General features: G+C 41.6%; 1 protein-coding gene across 7 annotated transcripts in view; it reads left to right on the top strand.

Annotated features, from left to right (window-relative positions):
• MYLK (myosin light chain kinase) overlaps positions 1-16994 on the top strand; it is a 454770-nt gene that overhangs the window by 330881 nt on the left and 106895 nt on the right. For all 7 annotated transcript variants that reach the window (XM_072613766.1, XM_072613765.1, XM_072613763.1 and 4 more), the window contains one exon: positions 9189-9305. In XM_072613766.1, coding sequence (XP_072469867.1) covers positions 9189-9305 — 117 coding nt within the window. The remainder of the gene's footprint in view (positions 1-9188; positions 9306-16994) is intronic.

Here is a 16994-nt window from a genome sequence, read left to right on the forward strand (position 1 = left end):
CTAAGTCCATGCAAGTTGGGGGTGGGGGGGCAGGAAAGAGAGATAGCGACATGCCAATTTAGAGCAGACCTTGGGCAAACTGTATCATCTTTCTGGGTCTCCGTGTCCTCAACACTCAAATGAGAATTTTGGATTAACTCTGAGTTTCTTAATCCAGGGTCCATGGAATTGTTTTTAAAATTTTTTGATAACTGCATTTCTACATATTTCATTTCCTTTGCAATCCTGTGTATTTTACTTTACACACTTAGAAACAATATTCTGAGAAGAGATCCAAAGGCTTTGCCAGACTACCAGTAGGACCTATGCCCCAGAAAAGGTTAAGAATCCTTAGTCTGGATGATGCCTCCCTCGGTACTTGCCTTTCCTGGCCTATCATTTTATGTGAATATGGGAGCTGGACAGATGCATGGGCCCTAAAGATGGAGTACAGCACTTTAGATATCTACCTCATAGGTTCATAGTCATTTCAGAACCAGAATAAAACTGATCAATTATCTCGCCTAACCACCTTGTTTTACATATCAGGAAACAGAGATCCAGAAAAGTGAAGTCAATCAATAATCAGTCAAAAAATATTTATTAAGTGCCTACTATGTGCCAGGCACTGTGCTAAGTGTTGGGAATAGTGAAAGAGGCAAAGAGAATCCATGCCCTCAAGGAACTCACAAGTAAGAGAATGATTCATCTAAGGTTACACAGCCAGGTACGGCTCTCTGTGTTTACTAGAATTATTTCTGGTGATGTGACTGCAAGATCCCTTCTCCATCACCTATTGAGTGTAGAAGAGGAGAGAGACAAAACATCTTAAGCAATATTCTAAGTAGCATCTATTTGGATAACTGTCTTAGCTTCAGTCACTGCTCTTGCTAGTTATGCTTCAGCAAACAAAGCTGGGCACAATCCCTGGCGCACCAGGAGCATCCTGACTTTATCTTTTGCTACCTGTGATTTTGGCCAAGTCACTTAATCTCCCCGTGCCTCAGTTTCCTCATCTGTAAAATGTGGTTGGACTCAACAACCCTTAAAGATCCTTCTAACTCCAAGCTATGACACTGGGATTTTTCTCACTGTATTAGAGTCTGGATCTAGCTAGGAATCTATGTAAAATCTAATGAGGAATTCTACCCTGGGAGCTGGAAAAAGCAGCACAGAGTGGAGATGAGCTGCGTTTGTAGTGGGAGGGATCCTGGCTTTGCAGCTTCCTTCCTGCATGTCTTTGGGCAAGTCACTCAACCTTCCTAGTCATTCCTTTTACCTCATCTGTAAAATAAAAGTGTTTGGACAAGATATTCTCTAAGATCCCTTCTATTTCTATGTTCCCATGAGACAATGGATGGGGCACAAGACTTGGAATCAGTAAGACCTGAATTCAAATCCTGTCTTAGTCATTTACTAAGCATGTATCCCTGGGCCTATTTACTAACCGCCCTCTTCAGTCTGAATTACCTAATGTATAAAATGGAATAGTAATAGCCCTAACCTGGTAGAGTTCTTGTGAGGATCAGATGAGATAGTATATGTGAAGTAAGTACACTGGAAACTTAAATAATAATAATTTGTTATTGTTCAGTTGTTTTGGTTGTGTCTGTTTCTTTGTGACCCCAGTTGGGGTTCTCTTGGCAAAGATAACTGGTGTGTTTTTTCCATTTCCTTCTCCAGCTCAATTTTATAAATGAAGAAACTGAGGCAAACAGGGTTAAGTGACTTGCCTAGAGTTGCACAACTAGTAAGTGTATGAGACCAGATTTGAACTAAGGAAGATGAGTTTTCCTGACTCTAGGCCCAGCACTCTATCCACTGTACCATCTGCCCAAATAATAATAATAATGGTAGCATGTACTTATCACTTTAAAGTTTGCCAAGAGCTCTCTATATATTATCTCATTTGATCCTCAGAACAACCCTGGCAGATAGGTGCTATTATTATCCTTAGTTTACAGATGAGGAATCGGAAGCAGACAGAAGTCAAGTGACTTGCCCAGGATCACACAGCTAGTAAGTGTCTAACTTAAATCATTTTATTAATGCAAACTTTAATTATCCATATAATTCTGACTGTTAAAAAGTAGTACCACCATATGCCAAATCTCATCATAACAAACTCAGTTACTATGTAGTATTCCACACAACATAAAATATGTGGGTTATCATCTGGGTTTGAAATTCTGTTTATGATTCAGAACTTTTGTTGCAATAAGATTATTATAATAGGATTTGACCAATGATCATCATGCTGTGATTATCTTACAGTGTTTCGTCAAGGTCCTCATGTGTTGTTCTGTAAGGAGACATGCCATTCCAACATCATGCCAAGTGTTCTTTTATATAATCTTTGGAAAGTGGAAAGGTAGATACATGCTGAAGTGGGGAACACAAAGTTTTGGAAAGTTGGGGTACCTCAGTCCCCAGATTCTGGGAATGTATGGTGTAGAGTTGGAGGGTCATAGAGGTCAACTTTCTCCCCATCCTTCAGCATATCCACAGATATGTTGTGACTTGGGAAGAATTCCTTCCCTCTAGTTATCATGTTCATCAAGGCAGCATCCTTTCCAAAATCTTTTACAATTTAAAACCATTAAGAGGGATCCAAGATGCCCCTAGAGTTGGGAAGACTTGAGTTTCAGGTTCCCCCTCTGATGCATTCTGGTTACATGAGACAGGACCAGTAATTTCTTTGTGTGAGGAAGCTATCAATGCAAGTAGGCACTTACTCCAACTTCTAGTCTTGGAGAATTGCCTAAAGTGACTTGACCAGGGTCACATAGACAGTGTGTGTCAGAGGAGGGTCTATTTGTGTGACTCTGGCCAAGTCATATAAGTTGTCAGTGCCAGGCAACTTCCTAAGACAAGAAATTTCAGAGAAGGTGTTGGTCTTCATTGGTAAAGGGAGAATCAGAAAGAGTTCCCAGAATCGAGGAGGAGGAGGAGGAGGAGAAGGAGAGGGAGAAGAGAGGGAGGGAGAGAAGAAGGAGAGGGAGGGAGGGAGGGGAAGAGGAGAGGGAAAGGAAGAGGGAGAGGAAAGGAGAGAGAGAGATCACAGCTCCAGAACTTATCAGTTCAAGCCTCTTTATCTCTGTCCCCTAATATCTGCATCCCACCTACTTTGTATAGATTCTGGGAGATCAGAAGCATAATTTTGTGCCCACAAGGGGTTTGCATATCATTTGGGAGATAGGACAGATACATAAGAAGAGAAGTAGCATACAAAGGTGCCCAGGCAAAGTGCCAAAGACAATTAAGTGGTACAGTGAGTAGACCAGTCTAACTGGGGTGGAGAGATTTGTGAAGGGTAAAAGTGAGAGAGGTTAGGGTGGAGAGGTAAATGGGAGCCAAATTGTGAAAGGTCCTGAATGCCTGTCTGTGGAGTTTGCGTGGGCTTTATCCTAGAGCTACTAGGGAGACATTGAAGGTTTTTGAGCAAAGGATGGAGAATAAGGACAAAGTAATGTTGAGAGAATTGGTCCATTCGCTGTGTACAGTGTGCGTTAGCCAGAGTGGTAGTAAGGATAATAGAAAAGGAAAGGTTAATTCAAGCTGGAATTCATGTTGGACTTGGTGCCTGCTTGGATATGAGTAAATGCAAGCGAGGAATAAGAAACTGTCGAGTTTTGAGCTTGATCACTGTGAAAATGGTGGCACCATTAGCCATCAAGGGATCTCTGGAGGAAGAGTTGGCTTGGGGTGGGTGGGGGGAGGGTGATTTGATATGATCATGACCTAAATTTCCTAAGCAGAGATCCTGAGCAACTCAGGATCAAGGGCAGAGCAGGACTCTTCTGGCTTGAACTTTCTGTTTCTACCAAGGAAATTCTGCTACCCATCCTTTGAAAATTATTCAACTTGTCTTCCCACTATTTAAAATATTTTCCAGGTTTTAAATTTTTTTTGCTTTCCACTATCCATTCAACCCTTTCCTTTTAGATCCCTCTAGGACCACCCTTCACACTACCCACCATCACTACCAATTCTTTGTGTCTGTAATGACACAGATCCTACCAGAGTGATCTGTTTACACGATTCTGTCGTGTGTTTGCCTGATAATCATTGACTTTTCCATGTCTTATTTCCTTCCTTAGATGGGGACTAGATACCTGGTTACTCTTGAGGAAAGCAGAGAAAAACAATGAGAAGAAATGGATGGATTTAAAAAAGAGGAAATGAGGCATCCAACTGCCTTGGAGTGAACCTTAGAGTCAGGAAAACATTGGACAAAGTCTCAGACTTAGAGTCAGGGCAATATGGCTCAAATTCCATCATTATCTCTTATTCCTTTATCAAACCCCATCATTATCTCTTTTGATTCTTATAGCAGTCTTGGAAGGTAGGCATTATTATTATCCACATTTTACAGATAAGAAGCAAACAGAGGTTAAGTGACTTGCCCAGGATCACACAGCTAGTGAATGTCTGAAGCAGGATTTGAACCCAGGTCTTTCTGACTCCAGACCCAATACTTTCTTCACTGTGTGATTTGGTATTGGATTTTGGGTGGGTATAATATTGGCTAGCCCCCACTGGTTATGATTCTCCATTAGTTTCCTTATTATTAAAATATAGATAATCCTTATCTTCCTCCCAGCTTTTCACATTCTCTTCGTGTTTATGAATAATTCTCAAAACCTTTGTGATAATAAGAAGGGTCTGACCATCCTGTGCACTGACGGCATACCTCAGTTTAATGAGAGCTCCAGGCTAGACAGTAGGAAAGCTTCTAGATGCCTAGAAGTGGCATAACCTCTCTCTTCTTTTTTTTTCTTTTAATGCAGTTAGCATTAAGTGACTTGCCCACAGTCACACAGCTAGTAAGTGTCTGAAGCCAGATTTGAACTCAGATCCTCCTGACTCCAGGGCTGGCGCTCTATCCAGATGAGTCTTCTGAAATGATTACCCCAAGCAGAGTGCATGTTTGTTAGATCTGGTATTCAGCAAGTAAGAACACATCTGTTGCTCCCTTGAGTCAGACCATCTTGCCCAAAATTCTGTCTCTGGCAGAGAAAATCACAGGGTATGGGGTGGGAGGGCATGGATGCCCTCCATGCTCTCAAGGCCATACCTCAAAATCATCCAGGCTTCCCTTAATAACCTATTATGGCTCTGCATTCCATGACTGTATCCAAACAGCCTTTACATCTATTTATACTTACAGCCTAAGTGCTTTCTTGGTGGCAAAGATTTTCTTAAGTTTGCTAACCACTGTGTCTAGTAATATGGATGGAGGTAAGGAATGGAACTGCAATTTTATTTAATAGAGCAAACTTGTTCTACCAATACAGGCCAGTACTTTCTCTGTTAGAGAGTTGCCTGGAGTCCTGAAAGGTTAAAAGATTTTCCTGCGATCAGATAGTTAGTATGTGTCAGTGGGAAGATTCAAACCCAGATCTTCCTGGCTTCAAGGCCAACTCTCTATCCATTATGCCACGCTGCCTCATGGAGTCTCATACTTGTTTTTCTATGACCTGTATTGAGCAAAGTAACATTCACCCATATCAACACAAGGAGCAAGTTCACATTTGATAGTTTTGTAAACTTTCTCAGACTTCATCTTCCTCAACAGAGGTATCCTGCTCTGTTCTCATAAGGAAACACCTTTGTTCCTTTGAATATTTTCAATTGCCCTTTTCTGAACTTTCCCCATTACCTCGTTTTTTCTTATGCCAGCTAATTCTTCACTCAGTATACCAGACAAAGGTTTCCGTAATTTGGTACAAGGAGGGAAATTTTTTTTCCAGCATCCTTCTGGATGATGACCAAACTTTTATTGGTCTCTCTGACTGTGGTAGTAGTTGAGAGGAGAGAGGATGTCTTTGGTGTCAGAGTCTATGGTGACCCCCAGACCCATTCCCTGAGACAAAGCTTGGAGGCCATCTCTTTCCCAATATCTTTTCCAAATGCATTAGTCTTTTGACAAAGACTCTAAGTCACTTTCCTGCCCACTCATACAGCTTCTTGAGTTCCTCCCTGCAGTTAGTGCCTATTGGCTTGGCATCTTATCTCACTCCCTAGAAGAACTTAGCGCTAGACATATTTTAGATACTTGACAGATACTGTGTGAAAGTGTACAAATGGTTCCTGGCCTCAAAGGGACTATAGTCTAACCACAGCAAAAGCTATCATCCTTGAAATTATGAGAACAAATACGTGTTACGTGGAAATGCCTACCCACCAGTGCAACATGAATGCAGGGAAGGGAGAGATTGGTGTGAACTGGGATAGTCTCAGAAGGCTTCATGGAGAGGGTAGGAATTTAACTGATATTGAAAGGATGGGTAAAAGGGAGCTAGGCCCTGTCCTTTCCAAATAATGTATACAGATCTGCTGCACTTCACCATCATCAGTTCTCTATCTGACCAGTCACTTATCCTTGTTTGCCTCAGTTTCCTGATCTGGAAAATGAAATGGCAAAAACCCCAAATAGGGTCATGAAGAGTCAACCATGCCTAAAATGACTGAACAATAAAAATGACCTCTAAGGTTCCTTTTAAAATCTAACATCTCAATCTTCTCTTTTAGAGAAGTAGCTTTTTACCCTTCACCCTATTTCTAAGCCAGACTTGGTATATTGGAAAGACTGCTGTGTTCAGAGTAAAGGAATCAGGCTTCATATCCTAGCTCTGCCAACCTGTGTGACATCAGGCAAGTCTCTTTGTCTCATTTTCCTCATTGATAAAATGGGAACAGATAGGGAAATATAGGGGAAGATACTAAGAAAATAATTAGAGATAGAGACCTCCAAGCTTTGTCGCAGGAAATGGATCTGGGAATCACTGTAGGATCCTAACTCTGGCAAATTATTCCTCCATCTTGTCAAAGGGGGACCCCATTTCCCTCCTAGGGTTATTGTGAGAATCAAATGAGATGATGCATGTAAAACACCTTTTAAACTGTTAAGTGCTATATAAAGTCCAATAAAAATAACAAAAATAACCTATCAGTTTACCAATTGTTTAATAGCCTTTGGTCAAAAGCTTTTTGAAGATCTAAATAAACTATGGACCACTTATCCCTGGGGATTATTCTTCTTCACTAGTAAGTTATATTTACCTAATTTTGTAGTGATTCTATCTTTTATAGATTCCATTAAAACACCTGGCATGGCAGTGTGCCTCACAAGTCCTTATCTCCCAGCATCCTCTCTGTGGATGGGAATCTCGTCCTAGCATTCCCATAAAATCAGTCTAGTGAGCAGGAGGATCAAGGTGGCTCTATCTCACTATGGTTCCCTTCTCTACATATTCTCCCCTTTCCAAGGGAAAGGCAGCTTGGTGCAGTGGCCAGGCCCCAGACTTGGAGTCACAAAAAACTGAGTTAAAATACTGCCTTACTAGCTCCCCACCCAAATGCCACCCCTTTCCCCACAATCCCCTTACAAGCTAGAGAACCTGGGCAAATCATTTAACATATCTGTGCATCTAAGGTCCCTTCCAGCACTATACCTATAATCCTCTCCTCCCCCAACCTGGAGGGATCCCACCCTGCTCCTTCTAGAATGGCACCCCCTCCCCCAAGAGAGTTCAAGATCAAGTTATCCTGAAGAGCTGTGGATAAGAGTTTTGGGTGGTTTTTGGTTCTGTCAATTTGACCTGTTCCCTCAATTCACCTCTCACCCCTAGCAAAAATGTCCCCACCCCCACTAGCCCTGAGGCGTCTCAAAAATGCTGGGAAACAGAATGTGCTTCTGGAGATCTGGAAGGGACTGTCCCACAGGAAATGCCATACTCTTTATCCATAGAAGATGGTGGCTCTCCATACCCATCTAAGGGAGTCATGATCCCCCTACACACAAATGTACTTCACAAATCACAGACTCTGGGTATCTTGGGAAAATTGACTGCTCCGATAGTCTTAAATTGGGTAGCGCTGGGATAAAGAGACTCTGGTCTAGCTGCTCTCCTCCTTCCTCAGAGACAGTCTCATCACCATCTGTGCAGCCAGCACTCAGATAAATGTTTATTTTGTCATTTCGGTTGAAGGCCAGAGCCAGCTGTGTGACTAAAAGTGAAAGGGGGAAAAATGAAATCTTTCTCATTTGGACAGGATGTTTGGTGGGAATTGGATCGCTGACGGTATAGCCCTAGGCCCAGCATGACAGAACATCTCTCTCTAATATTGTTCATTTCTTACACTGGATATAGCATCAAATTCCTAGACTCTAGAATTCATTTCATCCATTCCCTTGTCTCCCAAGTCACAGCTGAACCCTCTTTTTTTCTATCTAATCCCGTTGTTGGGGAGGGGTTGTTAGTTGTTTTTCATTTGAGTGTAACTCTCAATAACCCCATTTGGGGTTTTCTTCACAAATGCACTGCAGTGGTTTGCCATTTTTTTCCTCCAGCTCATTTTACAGATAAAGAAACTGAGGCAAATCAGGTCAAGTGCCTTGTCCAGGTTCACACAGCTAGTAAGTGTCTGAGGGCAGATTTGAACTCAGGAAGATGAGTCTTCCTGACTCCAGGCCCTGAGCTCTATGCACTGAGCTACCTAGCTGCCTTGCTAGCATTTGTTCCTATAGGTCAGTATCTCTATAATTAGGGTTTTTCCCCCATTCTCTCTGTAACAGTCTCTTATGTCTGTGTTCTCTGTGGATGTCTTACCTCCTCCTTGTTGGATTATGTGCTCCCTATGATGGGTATCATTTTTTTCTCTATTAGAATGGAAGTTCTCCCAAAGCAGAAATTGTTTCTTCTCTTTTCTTAGTGTTATGTGGTATGGTGGAGCTTTGAACTTGGAATCTGAAGACCTGAGTTCAAATCCCAGCTACATTACTTCTGTGACCTTGGCGAATTACTGCATACCACTGGACCCGAATCTTCTCATTTTTAGAAAGAGGGGGATGGAATAGATGGTTTCTAAGGCCTCTTCTGTCTCAACACCTTCTGATCCTAATGAATAAGAGCTAATGAGAGGGGGTTGGGAGCAGGTGGTTCTGCCAGTATGTTTTAAGTGTGAATAGTAAAATAGTTAGGGTATTATTTGATGGGATTGTTGAGAAGAATCTGGAATAGAAGAAAAAGAATATAAAAGAGTAATATGGCAGTTCTTTGAAATCTTTACCAGTGAGGATACATAAATCTCAGATATCACCCTGTGATTCCAGGGACTCCTGTTGGGGTATCATTCCCTCACCTGTTCTGGGGGTATCATTGCCCTCCATGGTTGATTCCATGACCTCTCATTCTCTCTTCCAGGCTCACTGTGTTCTGTCACCATTGAGAAAGCAATGCCTGAGGACAACGGCGTGTACAAGTGTCTAGCCAAGAATGCCATGGGTCAAGCCGAGAGTTCTTGCCAGGTGACCGTGGATGGTGAGTCTTAAGTGCTTCTCTCCCCCATTCAGAGTCCCTTTTCTCATTCCCTTCCCTCCATCCTCTTGAAAGGTAAAAGGAATAGAATGGAAAAATATTCATTAAGGGATTGCTATATGAAAATCGTTGTGCTCAAGATTAAGGTATACAAAGGACAGCTAAGTGGATAGAGCACTGAGCCTGGAGTCAGGAAGACTCATCTTCCTGAGTTCAAATCTGGCCTCAGACCCATATGAGCTGTGTGACCTTGGGCAAGTCACTTCATCCTGTTTGTCTCAGTTTCCTCATCTATAAAATGAGCTGGAGAAGGAAATGGCAAACAACTCCAGTATCTTTGCCAAGAAAACCCCAAATGGGGTCACAAAGAGTCAAACAAAACTAAACAACAACAAGGTGTAAAAATAGAAAAGCTTACAGGGAGATCAAATTCTAATGGGGGAGGGCCAAAACAGAGAAGAAGGCTCGTGTTCATATCTGTGGCAGAAAAAAGGCCAGAGAACTTAATCAGGGAAACCAGCAGGGCAGATGGCAAGGCCCAGGGGACCTTGGGGAGTAATGGTAGAATGGATAGTCTTCTTCCAAGAGAGGAATAGGTCCAAGGGATAGAATGAGTGAGGAGGCTCTGGGATGCCTCTAGCAGAGGTAAGAAAGTAGGAATCATCAGGGTGACTATGGGGGTCCTGCACCTGGTGGAAACTGAGTAATGATGCAATAAGGGTTGCTTGAACAAGGGAATAACCCATGATTGAGGGTATTTCTGTCATGAAACACTAATTCATAAATCCATTCTTTGCCCTTAAAACTTTGTGGAAATGGGTCAATTACTTCTCTACTCAATTTCCTCATCTGTAAAATAAAAGGTTTGTAATCAACACCTTTAACTGTCCCTTCCAGGTCTAGATGTATGTTCCAATGATTATCTACAAATACAGGGAAAAAAGAAAGCTGGGGGACTATGTTTTATCTGTTTGAGTTGTCTTTCTCCACCTTCCCAACTAGAGTCTCAGAAAGAGAGGAACGGAATAAGCATTTATATCACACCTACTAAATAGCAGGCAACTAGGTGGCTCAGTGGATATTGAACTGGGCTTGCAGTCAGGAAGATCTGAGTTCAAATCCGGCCTGAGATACTTCCTAGCTTTGTGACCCTGGGCAAGTCACTTAACCTCTGTTTGCTTTAATCCACTGGAAAAGGACATGGCAAACCACTTCTGTAATTTTGCCAAGAAAAACCTCGTGTACAGCACTGGTGTGCTAGGATCCACAGGGTTGCAAAAAGTTGATCGGACAGGACTAAACAATAACATGCCAGACACTGTGGTAAGAATTTTACAAATTGCAATCTACACAAGAAACCTTAGTAGTAGGTGATGTTATCATCCTCATTTTATAGTTGAGGAAACTGAGACAAACAGAGATTTAAGTGACTTATCCAGGGTCACACAGCTAGTAAGTTTCAGAAGCTGCTTTTGAGCCCAGAGCTCTATCCATTGTGCCACCCAGCTGAAACTCTTGAGTTCCTTAGCTTCCTGACTTCCCCCAGGTGGAAGGATAGCCCTCATCTAATTAGCATGTGACCATTCAGATCCCTACTCTAAGTAGAACTTTTTTTGGAGGGTAGGACATGGAATAGTCATCCCCTGGTTGTCAAGGGAGATGACACACCCACAGGAAAAGAATTAAAAGATCTTTCCAATGCAGCATTCAGAATAGTGTAAATGATCCAACTAATCCTAAGAACAATGACCAGAGGGAAATGGAAGTTTATGGCATGAGTTTCCCAGGCATAGGTGAATTCAGAGCTGGGACTTAGTCATGACCAGCACGCCAGGTAGTGGGAAACACTTTGTCTTCTTTCTAAATCTTTTCAATCTAGTCAGACAGAGGGAGTAGGCTTGTCCATTTTCGTCTTTTTCCTCTAGGTTTGAGTGTGTAGTCAGTATTGGAAATGTGATTTAAAGTGATGTTTGGTGCTCCTTGAAGGCCCAAATATAGAGTCTGTATTTGACCTCAAGATCTATAAAGCGTAGATGAAAAGAAACAGATTCATATTTGTGTCCCTCTTCTCAAAGTGAGAACTCGTGTGAGTATGGGCTACTGTGTGTATATTTTCTACTGTGATCACTCATGATGAGAAGTCTTCCTGACCTGTGGGGGAGTGGAAGTGGAAGGGGGTATAAAACTTAATGCTACTGGGTAGGACTGCTAGATCACTGCCAAAATCGTAACTAGGGCTGGGCTGCCTGGGGAAAGAAGCAACACATGTACTCCTTTATCAGCCATGACCCACTGTTGGAAATAATTCTCCCCACCTCTTATTTCTTGGATTATTTCCTCATCATGAATTGCAAAGTTCATCTGAGGGGCTTTTCACAGTGTTTGTCCTCTACTATTTACTCCAAGACCAAAATAGCTAGTTAAGGTTCTGGTGGCTATTGTTCTACCCACATTCTTTTCCCTCCTTGGCTAGCAATCCTTTGAGCCTAGGTCAAGTGCTGTTAGCTCTGTGTACTGAGGCAACTCTGTGTTTGTTTACAGGTGGTCACTAAAAGCTATGGCAGCCAGTTACTAACTGGAAAGCCCCTTCTGACATCCTCAGTACTAATCTTTAGCAACAGAAAGGAACCAAAGCTGACCAAAGTCAATCTAGAAGCACCCAGGTCCTTAACAAAACCAGTTTCTTGTGACAACTTCTCTGCTTTGGGAACCTTACAGCTGATGGTATCACTTCTTCACATGTTGCACCCCTAAAAGCTGGAGAGCAATGCATTTTATTTATGTAAGGGTTAGCACCTTTTGGTTAAAAACAGTAAATGACATTGGCAAAGCTTATAGAATAATTATAGAATCAAAGAAACACAGAATTCCCAGTAGGCAAAAACTTTCTATCTACTCATTAAGATACATTTATTAAATGCCTACCAAGGACCAAGAACTATGCCAAGCACTGGAAAAACACAGATGGAAATGAAACCATCTTTATACTCAAGGGGACACAATGGATAGAGCCCTGGACCTGAAGTAAGGAATACCTGAATTCAGATCTAGCCACTTACACTGTGTGACCCTGGACAAGTCACTTAACCTCTGCCTCTCTTTCCTCAGTTGTACAGTAACAATAGCACTTAGCTCTCTGGCTGTTTGTGATGATCAAATGAGATAATATTTGTCAAAGCACTTACTTAGTACAGTACCTGACACATAGTAGGCATGTAATAAATGCGTGTTTCCTTCTTTCCTTCCACGTGAAATCCCATCTCCTCTCCCATCCAGGAATTCCCTTAAAAAGTATCCCTGACAAGTCGCCTAGCCTGTGTAACTCTTCATGTTAGGACTCTGGGGATAAATTTTTGTTTTCCATTCAGTTGGTCCTTGTGTATTTGAGCATTTTTTTTAAAAAAAAAAAAGGTATTGAAAATTCATTCTGGATCAAAAGTGGGTTTTTTGTTTGCTCAGATGGTCTCCTTGATGAGTTCCCCTGCTCTCCTCTCATTTTGCTGACCTTTTTATTTATACGATGTTCTTCAAAGAGGCTTTGGCCTGCAGACTAGGGAGTGAGATCTTTGAAAGGAAGTCATAAGAGGAAGACCAGAGGGTAACACAAAATTAACCCTTAATTCATGGGCAATTGGTTACTAAGCACCATCCCAACGCTCCACCAACAGGCTCATTTCCCCAAACTTCTGTGATCGTTTCTCTTTTCCACCCTCCTCTTGGAGATACATCAGCCTCTCACATAGTCATTTTTCAGATTTCTAGTCATCCCTTTTGCTTAGTTTTTTTTCCCCATCTACAGCCAATCCTAGGCAAATTTGTGAAGTGGACATAGTTTTTTTCTTGCCTTTCCCTTCTCGCCTCCCAACGCCTCTTTTCTCTTTTCAGCACTTCAGGTGCTCAGTGCCTTCTTTCTGAATCCTCCATTAGAGCACCCTACCCATGTGGGTCCTTTCTCTTCACCCTCCTCCAAATCCAAATTTATGTGATAGATGAAAAACCCAAGAGACAGAGTTTTAATCAATTTATTAATTAGGCTAGTCAGCAAACAAATTGATGCTCACTGGGTTTTTGGTTTGTTTGGGGGTTTTTTTGGTAACCAAAGACAAGTCAATGGAGAACCTGAAAACCTTAAATACTTTTTTTAAAAGGGAATTCCCCTGACAAGTGAAAACCAACCCTGATTGGTGGATATTTAATGAAAAGATGGGCTAGAAGTCTTCAGCTTCTCCTGTTGAGAATGTGTCTAGATCATGATGAGACTTAGCTGCCCCCAGCAATCTGGACAGGGGAATCCATCTCCCTCCAGACCACTCCAGTTGGTTTTCTCTTTCCTGAGCTGGGTCACCCTAAACTCTAATGGAGAGGTACAAGGACAGGGATTGATTTCTCAGAGGTTCTTTTTGCCTTGACTGGATTCTGTTTACACTCTAAATGGAAGTTAGGTCTGCTAGTTGAGTAGGGTCTGGGCCAGCATTAAAGAGTATGTTTCCTTGAGAGGTAGGACAATCTCATCAATCAGTCATGTCCTTCAGAGACTTTTTCCAGAGGCTGGACCACAAATGAGGAAATAAAAGAAAAAAGCCTGAATCCCAAATTAATAATTGGTTGTTACTATTAAAGTAAAATAATTTCTCTCATTTACCTGTGCTGTCCCCCTCTTCTCTACTTGGTGACAGTTTGTGCCCATGGAGTTAATAAGATAAATGTGTGCAGGGCCATCTACAGTCAGCTTGATCTATCTGGCCACTGGACCCAGATGGCTCCAGAGGAGAAAGTGAGGCTGGTGACCTTGCACAGCCTTCCTCACTTAAATCTAATCCACTTGTGGGTCATAGCATCACCTTCCCAATGTCATGTCCCATGTCCCAACAACAATAACAATAAATAAATGTATCTGTCCTCAACTAACACAATACCTTAAACCAATTAAAGTGTTGGCCTCTCAGAAGACCTCAAAGAAGTACCCTTTTATGATAACCTTTAAACACCATGGCAGGCCTAGTGGGAAATGAATCTCTGAACAAGTGGACCTTTGCAAAAGGGAGAGGGTGCCTCAGATTACGCTTCAGAGACCATGGGAAGGCCAGACCTGCTTCCATTCTATCCAAAACCACTTTGTGGATTATCTGCAACAAGTATTTTGCCTCAGATGGACCTCCCCTGCTAGACTCAAGTTTGCTAAGAGTGTGTGGACTCACATCTGCCTGAGCTGAACCTCAAATGTTCAGTTTGCTTACATAATCATATAATATAGTACAAATCACTTAGTAATAACTATTGGATTATCTTCTGTCTACCATTATCTGGACCAGTTTTTTCTTCCATTAGCACAACAACGAAACATCTCTTAAATGAGTTTACTGTGTGCAAACTGAGCTGTTAAGTACACAAAAGAAGCAGACACAGTCTCTACCCTCCTGGAGATCACAGTCTTATTAGAGGATCAGGTATTTCTTAAGCATCTTTGATGGAAGAGAAACAAAGTTTAGATAAGAGCTAAGGTTCCTGCCCTCAAGGAGTTTATATTTTAGTCAGAGTAGAACACCAATACAGAAATAGCTGATGCTCAACATTGCATGTACATAAGTGACACAGAAGTTCGTAAGAGAGATATAAAACTAAAATTTTATGTGAGGCCCAAAGTGTCATTACCAATATGGTAGAGGAAGCTGGAAGCAAGGGAAACTTAAGGATTAAAGTTGGGTTTTAAAAGAAGGGTTGGAATTTAAAGGGGAGAAAAAGGTGATGGGGCAGCATTCCTGGCACAGGGAATAATGTAGGCAGATTTTGGAAGGCCTTGAAGGTGAGGCAGGAGTGGAAGCTTTTATCTCTAGGCAGTGGGGAGCCACTGAAGATCTTTGAGCAGACCAGATCTACATGCAAGAATGGTACCAGGACACAGAATAAAATGTTGAACATTATTATTAAATATAGCACCTAATTTTTATATCACCATCTATTCTTTTTTTCCCAATCTCTGAATGTTGGACACATTTTATTTTTTTAAAAATACATTGTATTAATATCTTTTGTCTTTATATCTTGATCATTTAGGGGAAAAATTCTTCCATTCAAATGAGCCCCTCCTTATAATAAAGAAATGCATTGAAGCAAAAATACCTGCATCTCATAATACATATCATATTTTATGACCCTTCTGAATAGGGGCTTGCCCTGTTAAAAATGTAAGCTCCCTGAAAGCAGGGACTGCCTTCTTTGCTTTCCCCTGGCCTAGCCCTGTGCTGGACATGCAGTAGGCTTATTGACTGACTGACCCACCGAGTGCTGAACTTAGAATTGGGAAGACTGGCTGACTAGCTTTGTGACTGTGCAATTCCCTTAAACAGTAGGTGCTCAGAAAACTCTCAGGTGTACCTTCTAGTCATAGGTTGCAGTCTGCCTTTAGGAAAGGAGGCCCCCCGCAGAGGAAGTCATGGCTCCTTCACTTAATCTTTTTCCAAAGGAAAAGGTGTCTCCACTGTCTTCACGATTTTTCTTTGCACTTTAGTATAAGATAGATACAGTTACTATCTACATTTTTGTGTTCATCCTTTGCTCTCGAAGAGGAGCATGACCTCAGGAAGATGATATAACTTGCATGTGAAATGGATTTAAGTGAGGGAGGGCTGTGCAAAGTCATCAGCCTCACTTTCTCCTCCAGAGCCATCTGGGTTCAGTGGCCAGATATAGATCAGGACAACCAGAGATGGCCCCCACCTACATTGTACAGATGGGGAGACTGACGTCTCTAGAAGGTCAAAGATTTTGCCAGGTCTGCCATCTACTAACCCGATAAACACTGGCAAGTCACTTAAAGAAGGAAGGAAACAAGCATGAATGAGCACCTACTGTGTACCCAAGGGCAAGGACTAGGCTAAGAGCTTTACAAATATTATCTCATTTAATGTTCACAACAACCCTGGGAGGTAGGTGTTGTTCCTATTTTACAGTGGAAACTGAAGCATACAAAGGTTAAGTGCATTTATCCAACATCCACCACCTTATAATTGTCTGAGACTGGATTTGAACTTGTCCTCTTGACTCCATGTCTAGTGCCGTATCCACTGGACTACCAGCTGCCTCTGAGTATCAATAACTATAAAATGGGCATAATAAGATTGCGCTACTTACCTCCTGAAGAAGTGGTAAGGCTCAAATGAGAACATGCAAGTATAATATTTAATGTTGTATAATTAATTATATATAACATGATTATTATATATGGTTAATATATTATGTGTAATATATGAAGTATAATATATAAATAATATTATATATGTGTGTTTATATACATATATGTATAGTATTTCTAAGGAGCATATAACATCTTTATACATGTCAGTTATGATTGCTGATTTGTCACCATTACCCAAGAATTCAGAGTTACTAAGAATCATAGTCTCATAACTTTATGACTGGAAGGGACCCTCGAAGCCACCAAACCCAACCCCCTTTGTGCCATCCCATCTCATCTGATAGATGAGGACCTGGGACCCCAAAGGGGTTTAGTGTTTTGCCCAAGGTACTAAGTGTGTAAATGGCCATGCCAGGATTCACACTCAGGTCCTCTGACTTTAAATCCTGAGCTGTTTCCACTAACCTCAATAAACAGTCACAGGCCTAGTATCATACCTAGTCCTTTCCCTAGCCCCAAAGAAGAGCAATCCTTAAATTTTCATAGTCTGACAAGAA

Source organism: Notamacropus eugenii, chromosome 5, assembly GCF_028372415.1.
Source record: "Notamacropus eugenii isolate mMacEug1 chromosome 5, mMacEug1.pri_v2, whole genome shotgun sequence".
Classification (NCBI taxonomy): Eukaryota; Metazoa; Chordata; class Mammalia; order Diprotodontia; family Macropodidae; genus Notamacropus; species Notamacropus eugenii.